The sequence below is a fragment of the Oryzias melastigma genome, linkage group LG2 (genome assembly GCF_002922805.2).
Source record: "Oryzias melastigma strain HK-1 linkage group LG2, ASM292280v2, whole genome shotgun sequence".
Taxonomy (NCBI): domain Eukaryota; kingdom Metazoa; phylum Chordata; class Actinopteri; order Beloniformes; family Adrianichthyidae; genus Oryzias; species Oryzias melastigma.
The window spans coordinates 3,752,118-3,768,993 of record NC_050513.1 but is presented as its reverse complement, the minus strand read 5'-3'; the positions used below and the strand labels follow the sequence as shown (position 1 = coordinate 3,768,993).

General features: G+C 41.5%; 1 protein-coding gene across 1 annotated transcript in view; it reads left to right on the top strand.

Annotated features, from left to right (window-relative positions):
* Positions 1-16,188, top strand: part of hells (helicase, lymphoid specific) — a 20,501-nt gene extending 4,313 nt beyond the window's left edge. The window contains exons 11-24 of the mRNA XM_024294484.1: positions 4,422-4,604; positions 4,674-4,817; positions 5,121-5,317; positions 5,450-5,543; positions 8,708-8,869; positions 9,445-9,587; positions 9,739-9,883; positions 11,004-11,087; positions 13,537-13,656; positions 13,728-13,844; positions 14,115-14,274; positions 15,520-15,616; positions 15,690-15,766; positions 15,876-16,188. Coding sequence (XP_024150252.1) covers positions 4,422-4,604; positions 4,674-4,817; positions 5,121-5,317; positions 5,450-5,543; positions 8,708-8,869; positions 9,445-9,587; positions 9,739-9,883; positions 11,004-11,087; positions 13,537-13,656; positions 13,728-13,844; positions 14,115-14,274; positions 15,520-15,616; positions 15,690-15,766; positions 15,876-15,961 — 1,809 coding nt within the window. The 3' untranslated portion in view covers positions 15,962-16,188. The remainder of the gene's footprint in view (positions 1-4,421; positions 4,605-4,673; positions 4,818-5,120; positions 5,318-5,449; positions 5,544-8,707; positions 8,870-9,444; positions 9,588-9,738; positions 9,884-11,003; positions 11,088-13,536; positions 13,657-13,727; positions 13,845-14,114; positions 14,275-15,519; positions 15,617-15,689; positions 15,767-15,875) is intronic.
* The last annotated feature ends 688 nt before the right edge of the window (positions 16,189-16,876 follow it).

The window sequence follows — 16,876 nt, the reverse complement described above, 5'->3', positions numbered from 1 at the left end:
AAAAAAAAAAAAAAAAAAAAAAAAAAAAACATTAGCTCCAGAGTGCTCTAATTTACTAGTTCTCTAATTTACTCTAATTTAACACTTATGAGCAATCCAAACACAAACTTCTTCTTAATACCATTCAAATGTTGATAAACCTTATTCCACAGTTTCCCACAGTAGAAAAGACATGGGAGTGATTTGATAGTGATATGATTGGTTTCCTTTAACCTGTCCGGGTGAATTTGATCATTTTAAAGACTATTCATTTTAAAGAAAGAGGTGAACTTTCCCTCTAAAATGATGGATTTTTAAAAACTTTTCATGACAATAATCATTCTCTTAAAGGAGGTGGAGCAGAGCGCGGCTCATGTGCACCCCACGCCAAACCCATTACCATGACAATGCCACGCACCACATGGTAAACAGTCTGCTTTTGTAAAAAAACTATTTAAACTTAAGATATAACAGGAACAAAGCTCTAATAATGTATTTAACATTTATATTTTTTTTTTAAATAGCAATATAACAAAAATCAGTGGATGACAAAGGGACTAATTAATGCATGCAAAAAAAAGAACGGTTTATACAAACATTTTTTTAAAAGACAGAACTGTTGAAGCCGAACAGCGATATAAAAAGTATAAAAACCAACTAACCAGTATTATGAGAACATGCAAAAAGACTATTATACAAAAATATCCAATACTAAAGGAATCTGGGAAGTATTGAACAATGTTATTAGAAAACACAAAGAGAAAACAAATTATCCAGACTCTTTAGTCAGTAGAAACGAAATATGCAACAATATTCAGGACATGAAGGAATTTAACGAATATTTTGTAAAAATAGGAACAAAGTTAGCCGACGAAATACATCATACAAATGACTCTGTAAAGGAAACAGCTGAACACCACATAAAGAGAAATCTAAACTCCATCTATTTGAGACCTGTAGAAGCAAAAGAAATTCTAGAAATCTTCAAACAATTCAAAAACAAAACATCTACAGACTGTAATGGAATGAATATGACAGTAGTAAAAAGGGTAATGGACGCCATTGTTGACCCATTAACCTACATCTGCAATTTATCCTTTCAAGCATGTACGTTTCCAGAGAAAATGGAAATAGCTAAAGTAATTCCATTATACAAATCAGGGGACAAACATCAACTCACGAATTACAGGCCAGTGTCCTTACTCTGACAATTTTCAAAAATACTGGAAAAGTATTCCTCACAAGGCTGGAAAATGTTGTTGAAAAACATAAGCTAATGTCCGATGATCAATACGGTTCCAGAAAAAACAGATCAACTTCCACGGCAATACCGCAATTAACAGAAGAAATTATAAACGGCACAGACAATAAGGAGTTCACAGTTGGAGTGTTCATCGATGTAAAAAAGGCTTTTGACACCATCGGTCACAACATTTTGGTAAAAAAGTTGGAGAGATGGAATACGAGGACTGGCATTAAATTGGTTAAACAGTTACATTAAAAACAGGCAGCAGTTCGTACAACTGGATCATTTAAAATCATCCCTGCTAAGTTTAAACTGCGGAGTTCCTCTAGGATCGATATTTGGTCCAAAGCTTTTCATACTATACATAAATGACATTCATATTGTATCTAGCAAATTTAAATACATCGTATATGCTGATGACACAAGTATAGTGTCCACAGGAAAAATCTCAAAGAAGTTATAAAAACTGTAAACACAGAATTAACCCTTCTGCTCTCCTTGGCTTGTTTACATTATAAGTGGGGTCATCTGGACCCCACAAGACAGTGCGCTGAACTTTTTTTTAATCATTGATTTTTGAGTTTCATTAATGTCCATTAATGTCCATGGCATAAAATCCTGTCCACCTTTGTCCACATTTGTCATGGAAGGAATCTCACATCAATATGTGGGTGGAGTCATCTGGACCCCAGAGAGAGCAGAAGGGTTAAGGAAACTAAAACAATGGTTTGATATTAATAAACTCTTACTCAGTGTCAACAAAACAAAATACATGATCTTTGGAAACTGTCACATTCCTGCAGATTTAGAAATCAAAGTTGTTATAGACAATCACGTGATAGAAAGAGTAACTGAAATCGAGTTTCTCTGAATCATCATGGACCACAAAATGAGCTGGAAACCACAAATAAAGCAAGTCAGAACCAAAATGGTCAAAGGCATTGCAGTGTTGGGAAAAACACGTCATACAGTCACTTATAAAGCACGCTTACTAATATACTCGTCAATAATAGTACCATATTTACAGTACAGTGTTGAGGTTTGGGGAAATACTTATAAAACAAATTTACAATCTCTGTACATATTACAGAAAAAAGCTGTTGGAATAGTTCATGATGTGGATTATTGGACACATACGAACTCACTGTTTTTAAAGTCTGTTTTATTAAAACTATAGGAACTAGTGAAACTTAAAACAGCCCTCATTATGTTTAAAGCCAGAAACAACTTACTCCCATTAAACATACAACAATGTTCAAGGACATATGGAGGTTATGATTTAAGACAACAGCTGGATTTCAAAAAACAATGTACTCGTACAACACAAAAGAAAATGTTCCTATCATTTTGTGGAGTGGATTTATGGAATGGGTTGAACGAAGGTTTAAAACAAATCAAAAGTTTACGTCTATTTAAAAAAACATACAAACTGTCAATTCTGAATCTTTACAAGGACTGACATGATCATTATAAACATGCACAAATGACATTGTACATATGTTTTAATCAAAAGAAATTTGAAGTGTTTTGAGACAAAAAGAACTGTAAATAGACGAGGTAACAAAGAAATGTTGTAGAAAGGGATGGGACCACACAGGGATTTTCTTCTACCCACTCCTTTTCAAGCACATTGTTTGCTTTACTCGTATATTTGTATTTTTTGTAATTTTTAAAAATTCTTATGTTTATTTTCATTTTGTGTTTGAAACAAAGAACAATAAAAAAAGACAATTGTACAAGAGGGATAAAATGCTCCTCTAGGTGTGCACTAACAAGGAAGTAACCATCCGACACAAAAATAGATTAACGTGGTAAAAAAAAAAAAAAAACTCGCTGAAATGTCTGTAATTAATTAATCGCAATTAACGCGATCATTTGACAGCCCTAGTTTTTCTTCCTGTGGAACCCCATGTGGTTTTATGTTTGTGGTTCACAAGCGAGTTATGGACCGAGATGTTTTATTGACCTTAAAACTCAGGAGCTTATTGTATGAAAAAGTTTTGAAATACCCTTACGCCTGGTTCACACTGGACGTGGAATGGAGGCTGCTTCCGTTCGGCGCCCTCGTTAACCAATGGTGTAGTTCACACCAGATGCAAAGCGCCGCGGTCCTCTGCAGCGGATCGTTTCGGAGTCTGCTCTATTTTGTGTGTGAGCCACAAGAAATCCGCATCAATTCTGGCAGGAAGTTACGCCAAGACGCACAACAAAATCCAGGTCAATTTTCAAAATAAAACCATTTTTTCCACAATAAAATACAGCAATTGACAAATGCAATCAAGTTTTTGTATCTAAACAGACTAGAGATGAAAATAAACATACGAACACAAACAACACGCACACAGATCAGCAGAGTAGGCAGACTACAAAGCATGGGGTGTGGTTTTGGGTGTCTGATGGCAAATAAAAGCTCTAAAAAGTGGCTTGTTGAGCTGCTTTTCTCATTCGGGGTGCTGGATGTATCGTGTTAACGGTTGAAAAGTTACAGTAAATCAAAGAACATAAACACTGGAGCTCCGGTGTTCACGGGTTAAAGCAGCTGCAAATATTTTACATGGGATGAAAATAAACTTTACCCTCAAAAGTTAATGGAAACTAGAAGCAAAAAAAAATCCCTCAGCTTCGTACAGACTGATCAGTAACATTATTGTCTGACATCGAACCAGTCTGCGACCTAAAAAAGTCTGGAGCTGTAAAACGTCCTACATTATTTTGACAGTGGCTGTAGTTTTTGATCGAATCTGCTTTCTTTTTTTTGTCAAAATGATTTAGACCTTGCTTATAACTCGGGAAAAGTAAATATAATTCATATATAACATGGAAAAACATTGATTTGTATTTTTAAACTGGCTTTAATTTCAATAAAAATGTATGACAAACAGAAAATCCCAAGAAATGGTAACCGTGGAGGCTGGAAGACGGTGGTATGTAGAAACAAACAAAGCCGATTTCATGTAATGGTCCAATATGGTATAAAGTGAGGGTTTGCTCTGGACTGAACGGGTTCAGTTTCTGATGTGAACTGGACTGCTTGAGGTTTTGTCCACACAGAAAGCATTGATAGACTTGGAGCTCATTCGGCTGAAGCTAGCCATGTTGTGCTGTCCCTCTGAAGCAGTCTTAAAGGACCTCCAACAGGTCTGCTTCTTTTGGCTGAAATCTGACGTCTGTGTTTTTTGTTTTGCTCCTCTTGCAGATGCTGTGGGAGAACGGCATCAACGGGATCCTGGCGGATGAGATGGGACTGGGAAAGACTATCCAGTGCATCGCTCACATTGCCATGATGATAGAGAAAACAGTGATGGGCCCCTTCTTGGTAGTGGCCCCTCTTTCCACTCTGCCCAACTGGATCAATGAGTTCAAGCGTTTTACACCAGAGGTGAGGAAGCACTAGATCAGGACCACTTCTAGTTCTGGTGTGGTCTGACCCGGGTCATATTTGTCTCAGGTGTCTGTGCTGCTTTACCATGGCCCCCAACCCGAGAGGGCCAAGCTGCTGAAGCAGATTCGGAGGCCTCAGGGGCCCCTCAACATGTGTCCCGTGGTGATCACCTCATTTGAGATCTCCATGATTGACAGGAAATTTCTGCAGGTACTGTTAAATGTTACACAACATGCTATGATGGTACACAACAGAGTTCAACCATCAGTGCACAACAGGAGGCTATCCCAGTGCAGCGAACACACGAATCTGCTGTGTGAAGATGGAGCAACGTTCTGACCCGTTTTCTCTGATTCTATGGTTGAATTATGATACTTATTTGTCCTAAAAGTTATTTTTTGACATACATCTTCCAGGGGAGTTTGAGATGCAAACTAGCAGTCTCAGAAAAAAAACAAATATAATTTAGGAGTTTCCCTGAGTCAATAAGGCTGCATCTGCTCTATCCTGCAGCGCTTTCAGTGGAAGTATCTCATCGTGGATGAAGGTCACAGGATCAAAAACTTGAACTGTCGGCTGGTGCGGGAGCTGAAGACTCTCCCCACTGACAACAAGCTGCTGCTGACCGGAACGCCACTGCAGAACAACCTGGCCGAGCTGTGGTCCCTTCTCAACTTCCTGCTGCCGGAGGTTTTTGACGACCTGAAAAGGTGATTGGTTCAGCTGCTGAGCTTGGATCAGTCTGTATTCTATCTTGAAGAGCTGAGCACTGAGTACTGCTCTGAGTGGTCACTGCCATACAGGCTTCACAGCTGAGGCCTGTGGACTTGTTTGTCTTCTAGCTTCGAGTCATGGTTTGACATCAACAGCCTGGGAGAACCCGAGAGCCTCAAGGTGTCCGAACGTGAACAGAACATCCTGAGCATGCTGCACCAGGTGGGTCCTTGGGAGTCAGCATTCTCCGTTCACAAGGACACAAAATCTCTTAAATCATAAACTCTATGTGTTTGGTTATTAATTATGTTCTATTAATCGTGCGCGTTAACACCTCGACATTCACTGCCTTATTCTGATTACATTGACCGTATTTTCCAGGGTATAAGTTGCAGTTTTTTTCCAAGATGAACCAGGGGTGCAACTTATACTCGGGAGTGATTTATTTGTGGTTTTCTTTTTTTTCTTTTTGGACATCAATAGGCTCGTATATTTGTTATTTTCCAGTAAACACCAGTTACCCTTTAGCAGTTATTTCCTCTAACAACCACTAGAAGGCGCTGCATCTGAGTAGAAGTATTTGCTACTTACAGAGGCAGAAGAAGTGTCATCCAAAATAAACATGGAGGAGATTCTGATTGTTTTCCTCCTAAACTTTGATATTTCTCTCATACAGATCAAAAGAGTAGCATTCTTGTGTTTCTTTATAATTTTAGCTACTCTGGGCTTGGCGCATTTGTTCTGAAACGTCACACTTTTCTCCCAAAAGTGCGACAAACACAAATTGTGTCGAAAGCAACAAAAAATCAATTTCACAACAGAAATGTTAAACATAAACCTAGATCAGGGGTATTCAAGTCCAGGCCTCGAGGGCCGGTGTCCTACATGTTTTCCAACCAACCTTCCATTGAAGCGCCTTATTGGCTGCTAATTTCCAGGATCAGGTATGTTTAGCCAATAAGGAGCTTCAATGGAAGGTTGGTTGGAAAACATGTAGGACACCGGCCCTCGAGGCCTGGATTTGAATACCCCTGCTATAGAGCAACGTATATGTGGTTTTCTACTTATTGATTAGAGATTTCTTGCTCTTGCACCTTATACTCTGGAAAATACATTCTTGAGACCAAATCTATAAAAACTGAGAAAAGAATGCTTTAAAATAGTTTTGAAAATACTAAATTGGAATACCCCTTCAAATGCACCCCCCCCCCCATGTCCAAAATAAAAATAGAAAAAAAACTTTAATTAATTTTAGTTATTGTTTTATTGAAACTAACTGTGGGAACATTTAAATATCCCAAATATTGACAGCTTTTGCATCCGGTGTGAACAATTGATTTAAATAATGTGCCTGCAGGGGTGGTGGTGGTCTGTAGTTACACCCCTATAGGGGTGTAACGGATCCCGGATAATCCGTGGTCTGTATGGATCAGAGGCCACGGTTTGGGACACGTTTGTACCGCGGACCACACCAACCCCCCGCGAGCGCACCTCGTGCTAGCATAATTTAAATCAATTGTCCGTCCACATCGAATGGAATTCGCATCAAATTCATGTAAATCCTCTTTGTTTTGACAAGCCCTAAAGTAGCTGCTTCACAGTTATCTTAAAGTCTGTTCACCTGAAACTGCGTGTGGGAGGAGCTTCCATCAAAAACTTTTCTCAGCTTCATAATGAAGGACGCCGATCGATAGATATCAGGTTTATTTTATTTTTAGGGCTGACTAAAAGCATCGATACACGTTTCCATTTCTGGATTCAAAGAATGTCCCAATGAGGAGAAGCAGCTGTGCTGCACAGGAGAAAGACGCTCCATAATGGACTCACCGGTGACGACAGGGGACAATTGTATGGCAAGCCAAAGAGACCAAAAATCACCAGGAAAAGCGTGGACGGGAGTGTCACGTTTTACAGAGAACAATTATTATTTTAAATAATTAAATGTTCCCACAGTTAGTTTTGATAAAACAATTTTATCACTATTTTAACACTATTTTGAAGCATTCTTTTATCTCAGTTTTTGTATATTTGGTATAAAAACATATAAATGTAATCAGAAACCACATGTTTAAGCATGTTTGTATTCAAAGTTTAAATATGTTTTGTTTTCATAAATAGGCCTCAATTAGCAAATGCTTTGTTGATATAAATATTGTGTGTAAAGTACTTTATATGCTTATAGAATATATAATTTGAAGCATTTACAAAAATATATTTAGCTTTTATCTTGTTTTTTGCTTTTTTTTTTTTTTTTTATACTTTTTACTGATCAGAAAAGTGACCCGAACCGTGACACGATCCGAACCGTGAGTTTTGTGATCCGTTTCACCCCTCGTCAGCAGTACATGTGTGGACCGAACCATAGCTATTGACCCGTTGCACCACTAGCACCAACTGTCAAGATAGAAGAATGCCCAGTGAACCTGTAGAGAGAAAATGTCCATGCAGATTATTTTTATTGGCATGCTGTGAGCTACGGGTGATGGTGAACACTAATGCAACATGTGATGAAGGATGAAGAGTGCAGGCTGTTAGAAATGAGACGATCAGAGCGTAGTTTGTGTCCTTGCGTGTCATTCTCGACGCATGCAGTATTAGCATGTGGTCATTAAGGAGAGGTCTTTTTTTTTCTCTTTTAGAGCCATTTTCATCAATGGATTGATTTGGTTTTTCCCTCAGGGAAAAACTCAAACTCTGGGAAATGTTGTAGTCTTGTCGCATTGGAATAATCAGAAAAATGATCATCTGACTGGGAAATCTCACACAAATATTGGAAAAACTTCAAATCTTCAAACACTTAAATGTGCCTGAACAAAGGTCAGTTTATTTTTAGTACGCCATCTATGGGCAGACACCTGAACTACAGGGAAATAAAACAATACGGGTAATCAGAGTTATTTATTCCAGATTAAATATCTTGACATAATGTTAATATTTGAAGATGTAGTTTGCTGTAGGCTGTAGTTTGCCCACCCCTGAACTAGAGTGTGGTGTAAAGACAGGGTACGACAGCATCACTCAAACGTTATAAGTGTGTGTAACTTATAAAATTCTTACAAAAACTTCAAAGCTGTAGTCACATGCACCTTTATGGGGTTGACCTGTAAAGGTGCTGTAGGGTTTCGGGTCGTCTGGGCCCATGAAGGCTCTTTTAAAAGGGAGTGGCTGCATCTTGAAGGAGTGCAAGTGTGTCTTGCAGTTCCCTTCAGGCTCCTCACGGGACGGCATGAAAAAGGCGTGTGTGGCGCGTGTGGTAAATGTATAATATTTGTTAAGAACACGTAAGTTTTATGCACTTATGACATACTGGTTCTATGTGTGCAGCATCCTTCAGTGTGAACAGAACTGGATTCTCGTCTTTACCTGTGGGATGTTTTTCCCCACAGATTTTGACTCCATTCCTGCTGAGGAGGCTGAAGTCAGACGTGACTCTGGAGGTGCCTCCTAAAAAAGAGATTGTGGTTTATGCGCCTTTGACGTCCAAACAGGAGGCTTTCTACACTGCAGTGGTCAACAAAAGCATTGCCAAAATGCTGGGCCAGGAAAAGGTGTGATGAGCTGATACGTCAGTATCAAACGCTGCTTCTGAGAGTTTGCCACGCTAATGCCTTACAACCTTAAAACCAACATTTTTCCCCAAGTATCTTCCCAATGATGCCCAAAATTCATTTTCAGCAGGTATCAACTGTGCATTAATTTTGGTGAGTTTGTGGTGTTGGTTAAATTTTTTCTCGAAACGCCGTAAAAAGAAAAATCATGAAAACAATCTGGAGAGCAGGACTGCTGCAGGTCAGAACACTTGTTTGTGTCCATCATGCATCAACATCAGAAAGCTGAAGAGCTTTTCTACTGCAGGACTTTGAAAGTCATGAATACTTTAGGGCAGATATACTTCTTCAGGAATTGTTGATGATCAAAGGTTGTTGCAAACTATTCCTGGCCTGTTGGCTTCATATTTGTATCTACAGAAAGCTCGTCGTTGCCTCACAATGTCATTTCTGTGCTGTAATTATTTAAGCCTCTTCTCATGTTGCACTCTTATGAGGGATTGTGTGTCTGTTCAGTGCTGATCAGAGAAGTGCAAGTGAAGACTCACCAGTGACTCCTGCCATGCTTTATTTAGGCTGAGGCTCCGGTGGCACTGACGCCAAGCGGTAGACCCAAACGTCGAAGTCGGAGGGTGGTTGACTACACAGAAACGGAAGACGAGACGCCATTTACACTGGAGAAGTATCTGGAGAGGGTTCAAAAGGAAGCGGAGCAGAGGTCAGCTTCTTCAAAACGCTCTGGTCTCAAATACCAGTTTTTACCAAGCTGTAAAAGAAGCAACGTCATCATGATGCGACAAAGTGCCCTTAGAATGGGAGGAACTCATCTGTCACATGAGCTCTCATCATTCCTCCTCTACTCCACACAGCTCCACTCCAGTTCTGGATGTTCAAAGTCCTCTGGACGCTCAGATCAACCTGAAGCTGCAGAATGTGTTGATGCTGCTGAAGCGCTGCTGCAACCATCCGTACCTGGTGGAGTATCCTCTGGATCCAGCTACGCAGGAGTTCAAGGTGATGATGGTGCAGCTGCTGCTTTCAAAGCGTTCTAGAATGCACTGGATGACGCTGATTCATGGATGGCACGTCTAAATGTCATCCATCCTCTTGCCACTAAAGAGCTCTTTGACTACTGTGGTTACTTCAGCTCCTCAGCCCAGAACCCTCAGCCTCTGTTTCCTCAACAGAAAGCAGAGGGATTGAGGAGATCCTCAAATCATTCCTTCCTCCGCCAGACAGTGTCCCCAAAGTCTACGGCTATGTTTAGTTCTTCTGAGCATATCAGGATATCCATTCATCAAGTATTCATTTTTCCACAATTCTTTTCTTCAGGGCTACTTAGGGGTGTAACCAGGAGTGAAAGTAAGCCAGAGCAGTCCGCAGCGGCGTTCCGGTAAAAGAATTGGAGGAGGAATGCCCTTCTGGCTGGAGAGATCAGCTGTGCGGCTTGTTTTCTCTGAATAACACATGACAGAAGCCGCGGTCGCCCTTATGGAAGAAAAAATGAAAATGGACACTCAAGCTGTGAGCGGGCTGCGCTTTATTTGGATGTTTACATAGTTTTTAGCGGTGCATCAGCCAGTTGATGAAATCCTCTGGATCCCTCTCTTCTGGTCTGCGCGCGCTTGCTTCCGTAACACCACATCCTCGTTGCTGGGTCGTCTCTTATTGGCGTTTGGTTAAGGACCCCCCCCCCCCCACGTGTCACTTTTTGACATTTTGTGTGTCCCCAACTCTCATCTGTTTTTAACATGCTGGCTGTTCCCATTAAATCACTTTGATCCGCGGTACACATGTGGCCGGACAGTGGCTAGTGATCCGTACGCGACTGGACTTTAATGGATGAAAACGGAGTAGTTTCTTCAATTCTATTTGCCGATCTAATTGATGCTATTGTGCTCAACACTTCAGAGATGCATCCATTTTCATTTTACATTTACAAATACTAAAGATTTTGAGTCACCGGTGACGCCTCGGGTGTTAAAGGGTCAAACTTTCAGAAATAACACGTACATAACCAAAATATCTTGTAGATAAGCCTTTTTAGTTCAGTTGATGTGGAGAACAGAATCCTGGGATCTTGTTCAGGGAGAACCTTCAGATGTTTGACTTTGCTGCATGTTCTTTGTTGCAGATTGATGAAGAGCTGGTCCAAAGCTCTGGGAAATTCCTCATTCTGGACCGATTGTTACCTGAGCTGAAAAAGAGAGGGCATAAGGTAAAGCAGAAATCCACTTGTCCTCCTCTCTTCACGTCCTATCTAAGGATTACTGTCTAAATAAAAATAAAAAACTTCTAAAGCATTTCTCCGCAACAGAATCCACTGGAATGTTGTTGGATCAGATGCCACGTTTTGGCACTCGCATGTAATGCAGACCACCTCAATTTTAACTGATTTATGTATGATTTAATTTGGACATCAGCATTTAAAGGAGTACTCCAGATAGATTTTGTATTTTCAACACTATTTTGAAGCATTCTTTTCTCTGAGCTTTTGGTGTCAAGACATGCAAACGTAATCATAAACTACATGTTTTAGCATTTTGTTTGTGTCCAAAGTTTAGCAGTGTTTTGTTTTAATAAATAGGCTTCAATGAGCAAACATTATTAAATATTTGTTTTGACGCTTTTTCAAAATTTTATTTTAAGCTTTTATCTTGTTTTTTGCTTTTTTTTTTTTTTTTTTTTTTACTTTTTACTGAAAAATGATCTGAACCCTGACCCTAAAAAAATCAAAAGCCCTGGCTGAACGCTGAGGTGAGAGCTCTGCTGAAAGCCAGGAATGCTGCATTCAGGGCCAGTGAGGTATCAGTATTGAGAGCAGCAAGGAATGAACTGACAGCGGCCATAAACAGAGCCAAATCAACATACGCCAGGAAAATTGAGGAGTATTTCTCTTCAAATGACCCCTGGAGCATGTGAAGGGGCATTAAATGCATCACAAACTTCAAAGCCAGGAATGCACAGTGTCCAGATGACCCCTCTGTGGCAGATGAACTCAACAGGTACTACGCACGCTTTGAGGATCCTGCTGTCCCACCGCCCTTCACCAAACTTGCCAGGGGTGATATGCCCCTCAAAGTGTCCGCAGCTGATGTGAGCAGGACCCTTAAAGGAATTAACCCCCCCAAAGCTACTGGCCCCGATAACATCCCAGGGCAGGTGCTGAAGGACTGTGCATCTGAGCTGTCTGAGGTGCTAGCAGACATTTTTAACATCTTTGTCTGAGGCATCTGTTCCAACCTGCCTAAAAACATCCGTCATTGTTCCTGTGCCAAAGAGTTCAACAGTTACGGGGCTTGATGACTACCGACCCATAGCACTGACCCCGGTAGTCATGAAGTGCTTCGAGAGGCTGGTTATGGCCCATATCAGGAACAACATCGATGCCACTGTGGACCCACAGCAGTTCGGTTACAAGAAGAACCGCTCCACTGATGATGCCATCTCATCTGTGGTCCACACAGCCCTTCAGCACATGGAGGGCAGGAACACCTACATCCGTCTGCTCTTCCTGGATTTCTCCTCGGCCTTCAACACCATCATCCCACAGACCCTGCTGCAGAAACTCTCCACCCTGGGCCTGAGCCCCACACTAGGGAACTGGGTTCTGGATTTCCTGACACATAGACAACAGACTGTCAGGATCCACAACACCATCTCCCATACCCTCACCCTGAGCACTGGAACACCCCAGGGCTGTGTGCTGAGCCCCCTCCTGTTCACTCTGCTGACATATGACCTCTCAGTGAGACACCCCAGTTGCCATATAGTCAAGTTTGCAGATGACACAGCGGTAGTAGGACACATCAGCAACAACGATGAGTCTGACTACCGAGAGGAGGTGGAGATGTTGGTGCAACGGTGCAGAGGGAACAACCTCTGCATCAACGTGAAAAGGATCAAGGAGATGGTGGTGGATTTCAGGAAAAGCAGACTCCCCACCCCTTCACATCGATGGAGCACCAGTGGAGCTTGTCTCCAGCTATAAGTATCTGGGCGTGCACATCAGCGAGGACCTCTCCTGGAGCACCAACACTTCCCAGCTGGTCAAGAAAGCCCACCAGCGCCTGTACTTCCTCAGGAAGCTGCGGCGGGCTGGACTTGGAGGCTCAGCCCTGATGAGCTTCTAGCATGCTGCTGTGGAGAGCGTCCTCTGCACCTGCATCACCGTGTGGCACGGCAGCTGCACCATCGCTGAGAGGAAAGCTCTGCAGCGTGTGGTAAAAGCTGCCCAGAGAACTGTGGGGGGGGGCTGCCAACCACCACAGACCTCTACATCATAGGGTACAGGGGGAGGGGTCTGAACATAATCAAAGACCCCACCCACCCGGCACATGGTCTGTTCCAACCACTCCCATCAGGCAGGAGGCTGAGGAGCATTAGATCCAGAACCACCAGGCTCCGAAACAGCTTCTTCCCTTAAGCTGTCAGGCTGTTGAACTCTGTGTGACTGTTGTGTTCTATATGTTTACTTTATTTATTTGTTCATTTGTTTGTTTATATTTTTCCCCGGACCTGAGTTCCAATCTCTGCCAGTGACATTAATTTGTCCACTGGTCTGACATTATAAATCCTTTGAATCCTTTGTAACCCATGACACAATCTGAACCCTGACCCTAAAACCGTGACACAATCTGATTGGTGTGATTGGTTGTTGTCTCCAGGTTTTGATCTTCAGTCAGATGACGTCTATCTTGGACATTCTGATGGATTACTGCTACCTGCGAGGCTTTCAGTACAGTCGGCTGGATGGCAGCATGTCCTACACGGAGAGAGATGAGAATGTGAGTCATCAGTCATTGGGGGGTTTTGGTCTCCTGTTCAGACTCGGTCCTATAATTCTGTCCTCCTTCAGATTTCAAAGTTTTCCAAAGATCTGGAGGTCTTTGTCTTCCTGCTGAGCACTAGAGCTGGAGGACTGGGGATCAATCTGACGGCTGCTGACACAGTCATCATATTTGACAGTGACTGGGTGAGTTCTCGAACAATCTTTGCTCATAACAGCAGGTTTTGTTACCTCTAGGCCTACTTTGGAACAATATTTAAAGGTTCTGTACAGCAGATGTTTCCCAACTTAAGAGGATCTGATTTAGAAAAAAACCTTCTTTAACATAAAACAATTTCTTTGAGCAACTTGTATTTCTAACCATTAAAGATATAATTTGGCCTGAAATAAACTAAATGTGTCTCTTGTATCTTGGACTTGTTAAAGATTCTGTCTGATCCTTCCTCCTGCTACCAGAACCCTCAGGCGGATCTGCAGGCTCAGGACCGCTGTCACCGCATTGGACAAACCAAACCAGTGGTGGTGTATCGACTGGTCACGGCCAACACCATTGACCAGAAGATCCTGGAGAGGGCGTCGGCCAAGAGGAAGCTGGAGCAGATGGTTATCCATAAGAGTAGGGAGATGCTATTAAAGCGATTTACTTCAAGCAATCAGAGCAAGACTAGTGCATGTGCAAAACAATCAAAAGAGGTATACATCCATATGAAGATATGCAGACATAGGACATAAAGATTGCCTGAAAGGGAGTGGGAGGAAACAAACTTGTATAATCCCACCCTGGCTCTATCGTACAATTCCCTTTACATTAATCATTATGATCCAGTTCATAACTTCTTATCAGAGATTTAATACCCTACCAACACAGATCCGGTCATTAAAAATCCTTAAGGAACAATAAGTCACAGGACTGTGAGTAGATGTAACTCCATTCAGACTTTAGCTTCTGACACTCCTGTGATTGCTGAACCGCGAACACTTCCCACTGACTTCAAACGGGTTCTGATGAAACAGCAGCATTTAGATGAGGACTGAATTTGCGCTTTGCTATCCCCCTTCTACATTAGAAAGAGGGATTTTTGATTTAATGATCCACTCTGATCATCTTTTGATCTGTTGTAGAAGCATTCCCAGTGGTCTCTTGATTACAGTTATGTTGCTTTAGCCAAAATCCTGTGTTGTTTTCTAGGACATAGTTTCTGCAGAGCGGCAGGAATTTATTAGAAATTCACGTCCGAGTTGTGGGCGGGGCTTTTGGCGGAGAGCATCCCCAATGCCCTCCCCATCGCTGAGAGCTGTCTGTTTACCCTCTTCAAGTAGCTTACAGTCCTTTTACATCCCTGAGCTAACATTAGAGGTGAAACAAAAATGTTGATCAGTATCAGAGCTATCAGCTGTACAGTTCTGATCCAGACTCCAGCTCAGACCAGGAAAACAAAGATGCTCATGGATGTATTTGTCGGTTAGTGGATGAATCAGAATGGAGCGGAGCACGGCCCAGAGTATTTTCTGTTGCTGTACAAACCTTTTCAAACTGCAATTTTCAGTCTATTCCTCATTCAAAACACTTTGACTAAAGAAATACTCAGAAATGCAAATTTTAGGCTTAGTTTTCTTTATCTATGTGCTCCATTGTGAGAAAATGCTACAAGAACATGTTAAAAACACCATCAGAGTGGGTCTACGTAGGGCTATGTGCTCTCGACTGGATCCCATATGAGAGCACGAGGGTAAAAGAGAGGCGGATTCAACCATGATCACCATTGAAAGCACCTTTACATTTAACCTGCTTTGTCTTCTGAATCTCAGATTCTTTCAACATTGGATTGGATCTGGTTTCATGGCTTCTTTTGCTCTTTAGATAAGTTTAAAGGCGGGAAAGCAGAGCTGAATCAAGGCAGAAGCTGTGTGGATCTGGATGAGCTGCGTGACTTGCTCAAAGCCCAGAGACCAGAGAAGTGAGCGCTGACCCTGCATGGATGCCGCAGCTCTTCCCGGCGCTCTAACTCATTGACCCGTGTGTTCTCACAGGGAGGTGAAGTCTTCCAAAGGGAAGGTAATCAGTGACCAGGACCTGGAGGTCCTGCTGGATCGCAGTGATTTAATAGGTGAGTGGACGACCTCCTGCATCAAGAAGAAGACCCGAGCTTAAACATCTGATTATAATCGTTCAGAACACGAGAAGGACAGAGATGAGTCATTTCACTCTTGTTGCAGACAAAGACATGGGCATGGTGAAGGAAAAGGTGGGAGTGTTTCGGGTGGTGGAGGCCAGAGAGTCATCAGGGATGACTTTGACCTGATCCAACTGCTGGAGCTTTAGGACTGTCTGTAGATGATGTTCATACAACACTTTTTACTATTTTGTTCGCAAAAGGTCCTTAAACCACGTTATTAGTGTTTGGAGCTTTTCAGTCTGATGGCCCAAAATAAAACCACTTGATGAAACTAAAACAAGATTCAATTAGAAATAGATTGAAATGATTGTTCTTTTGTCTGAGTTTATTGGAATAAAAAGTTGATTCTTTGATGCTGTGACTTATTTTCTATTGGTACCAGAGATTCTTTCTTTAAGTCTCCATCACATGCACATTCATTTTGATGACAATGAATATATACTATTTTGTTCCCAGAACAACGAAAAGTTTCATTTATCGACCCCAGAATAGATCATTGTGATCTTCTGAAATTAAATCATTTTTAACAGAGTATGGAGCTTTAATAGCTTTTTATACCATGGTCTGGGTGAATACTCTATTCTGATTGGCTGCTGGGTGTGCATTAAAAACTGATAATGCACAGTAATAACGCACACCTAAAAAAGAAGTTCCGGTCACACAGACCAAATGTTCGATATCACTGCGCAGGCTTCTTTAAAACACATTTTCCTTCATCGTCTGGACAAAACAAGCAGTAATGGATGAACTTTCTCTCTGAACTGATGCTTTATTCAACTTATTGTAGCGACCAGCATTTATATTCCTCTGCTTTTGTAAGGTAAATTAATATTGACAAATTGGTTATTCTCCTTCTAATAAAACACCACTCGACATGAAAGGTGTAGTCTTCTGTTTCACCACAAGAGGGAGTTTCTCATTTTAGAGCAGCTCAGAAGAACGAACCTGCCGTGAAATGAAACACAGACAGAAGCTGAATATGTTCTAGCTGCTCACTGAAGGATTAACGACAGAAAAAGAAGAAAAATATCCTAATTTGTC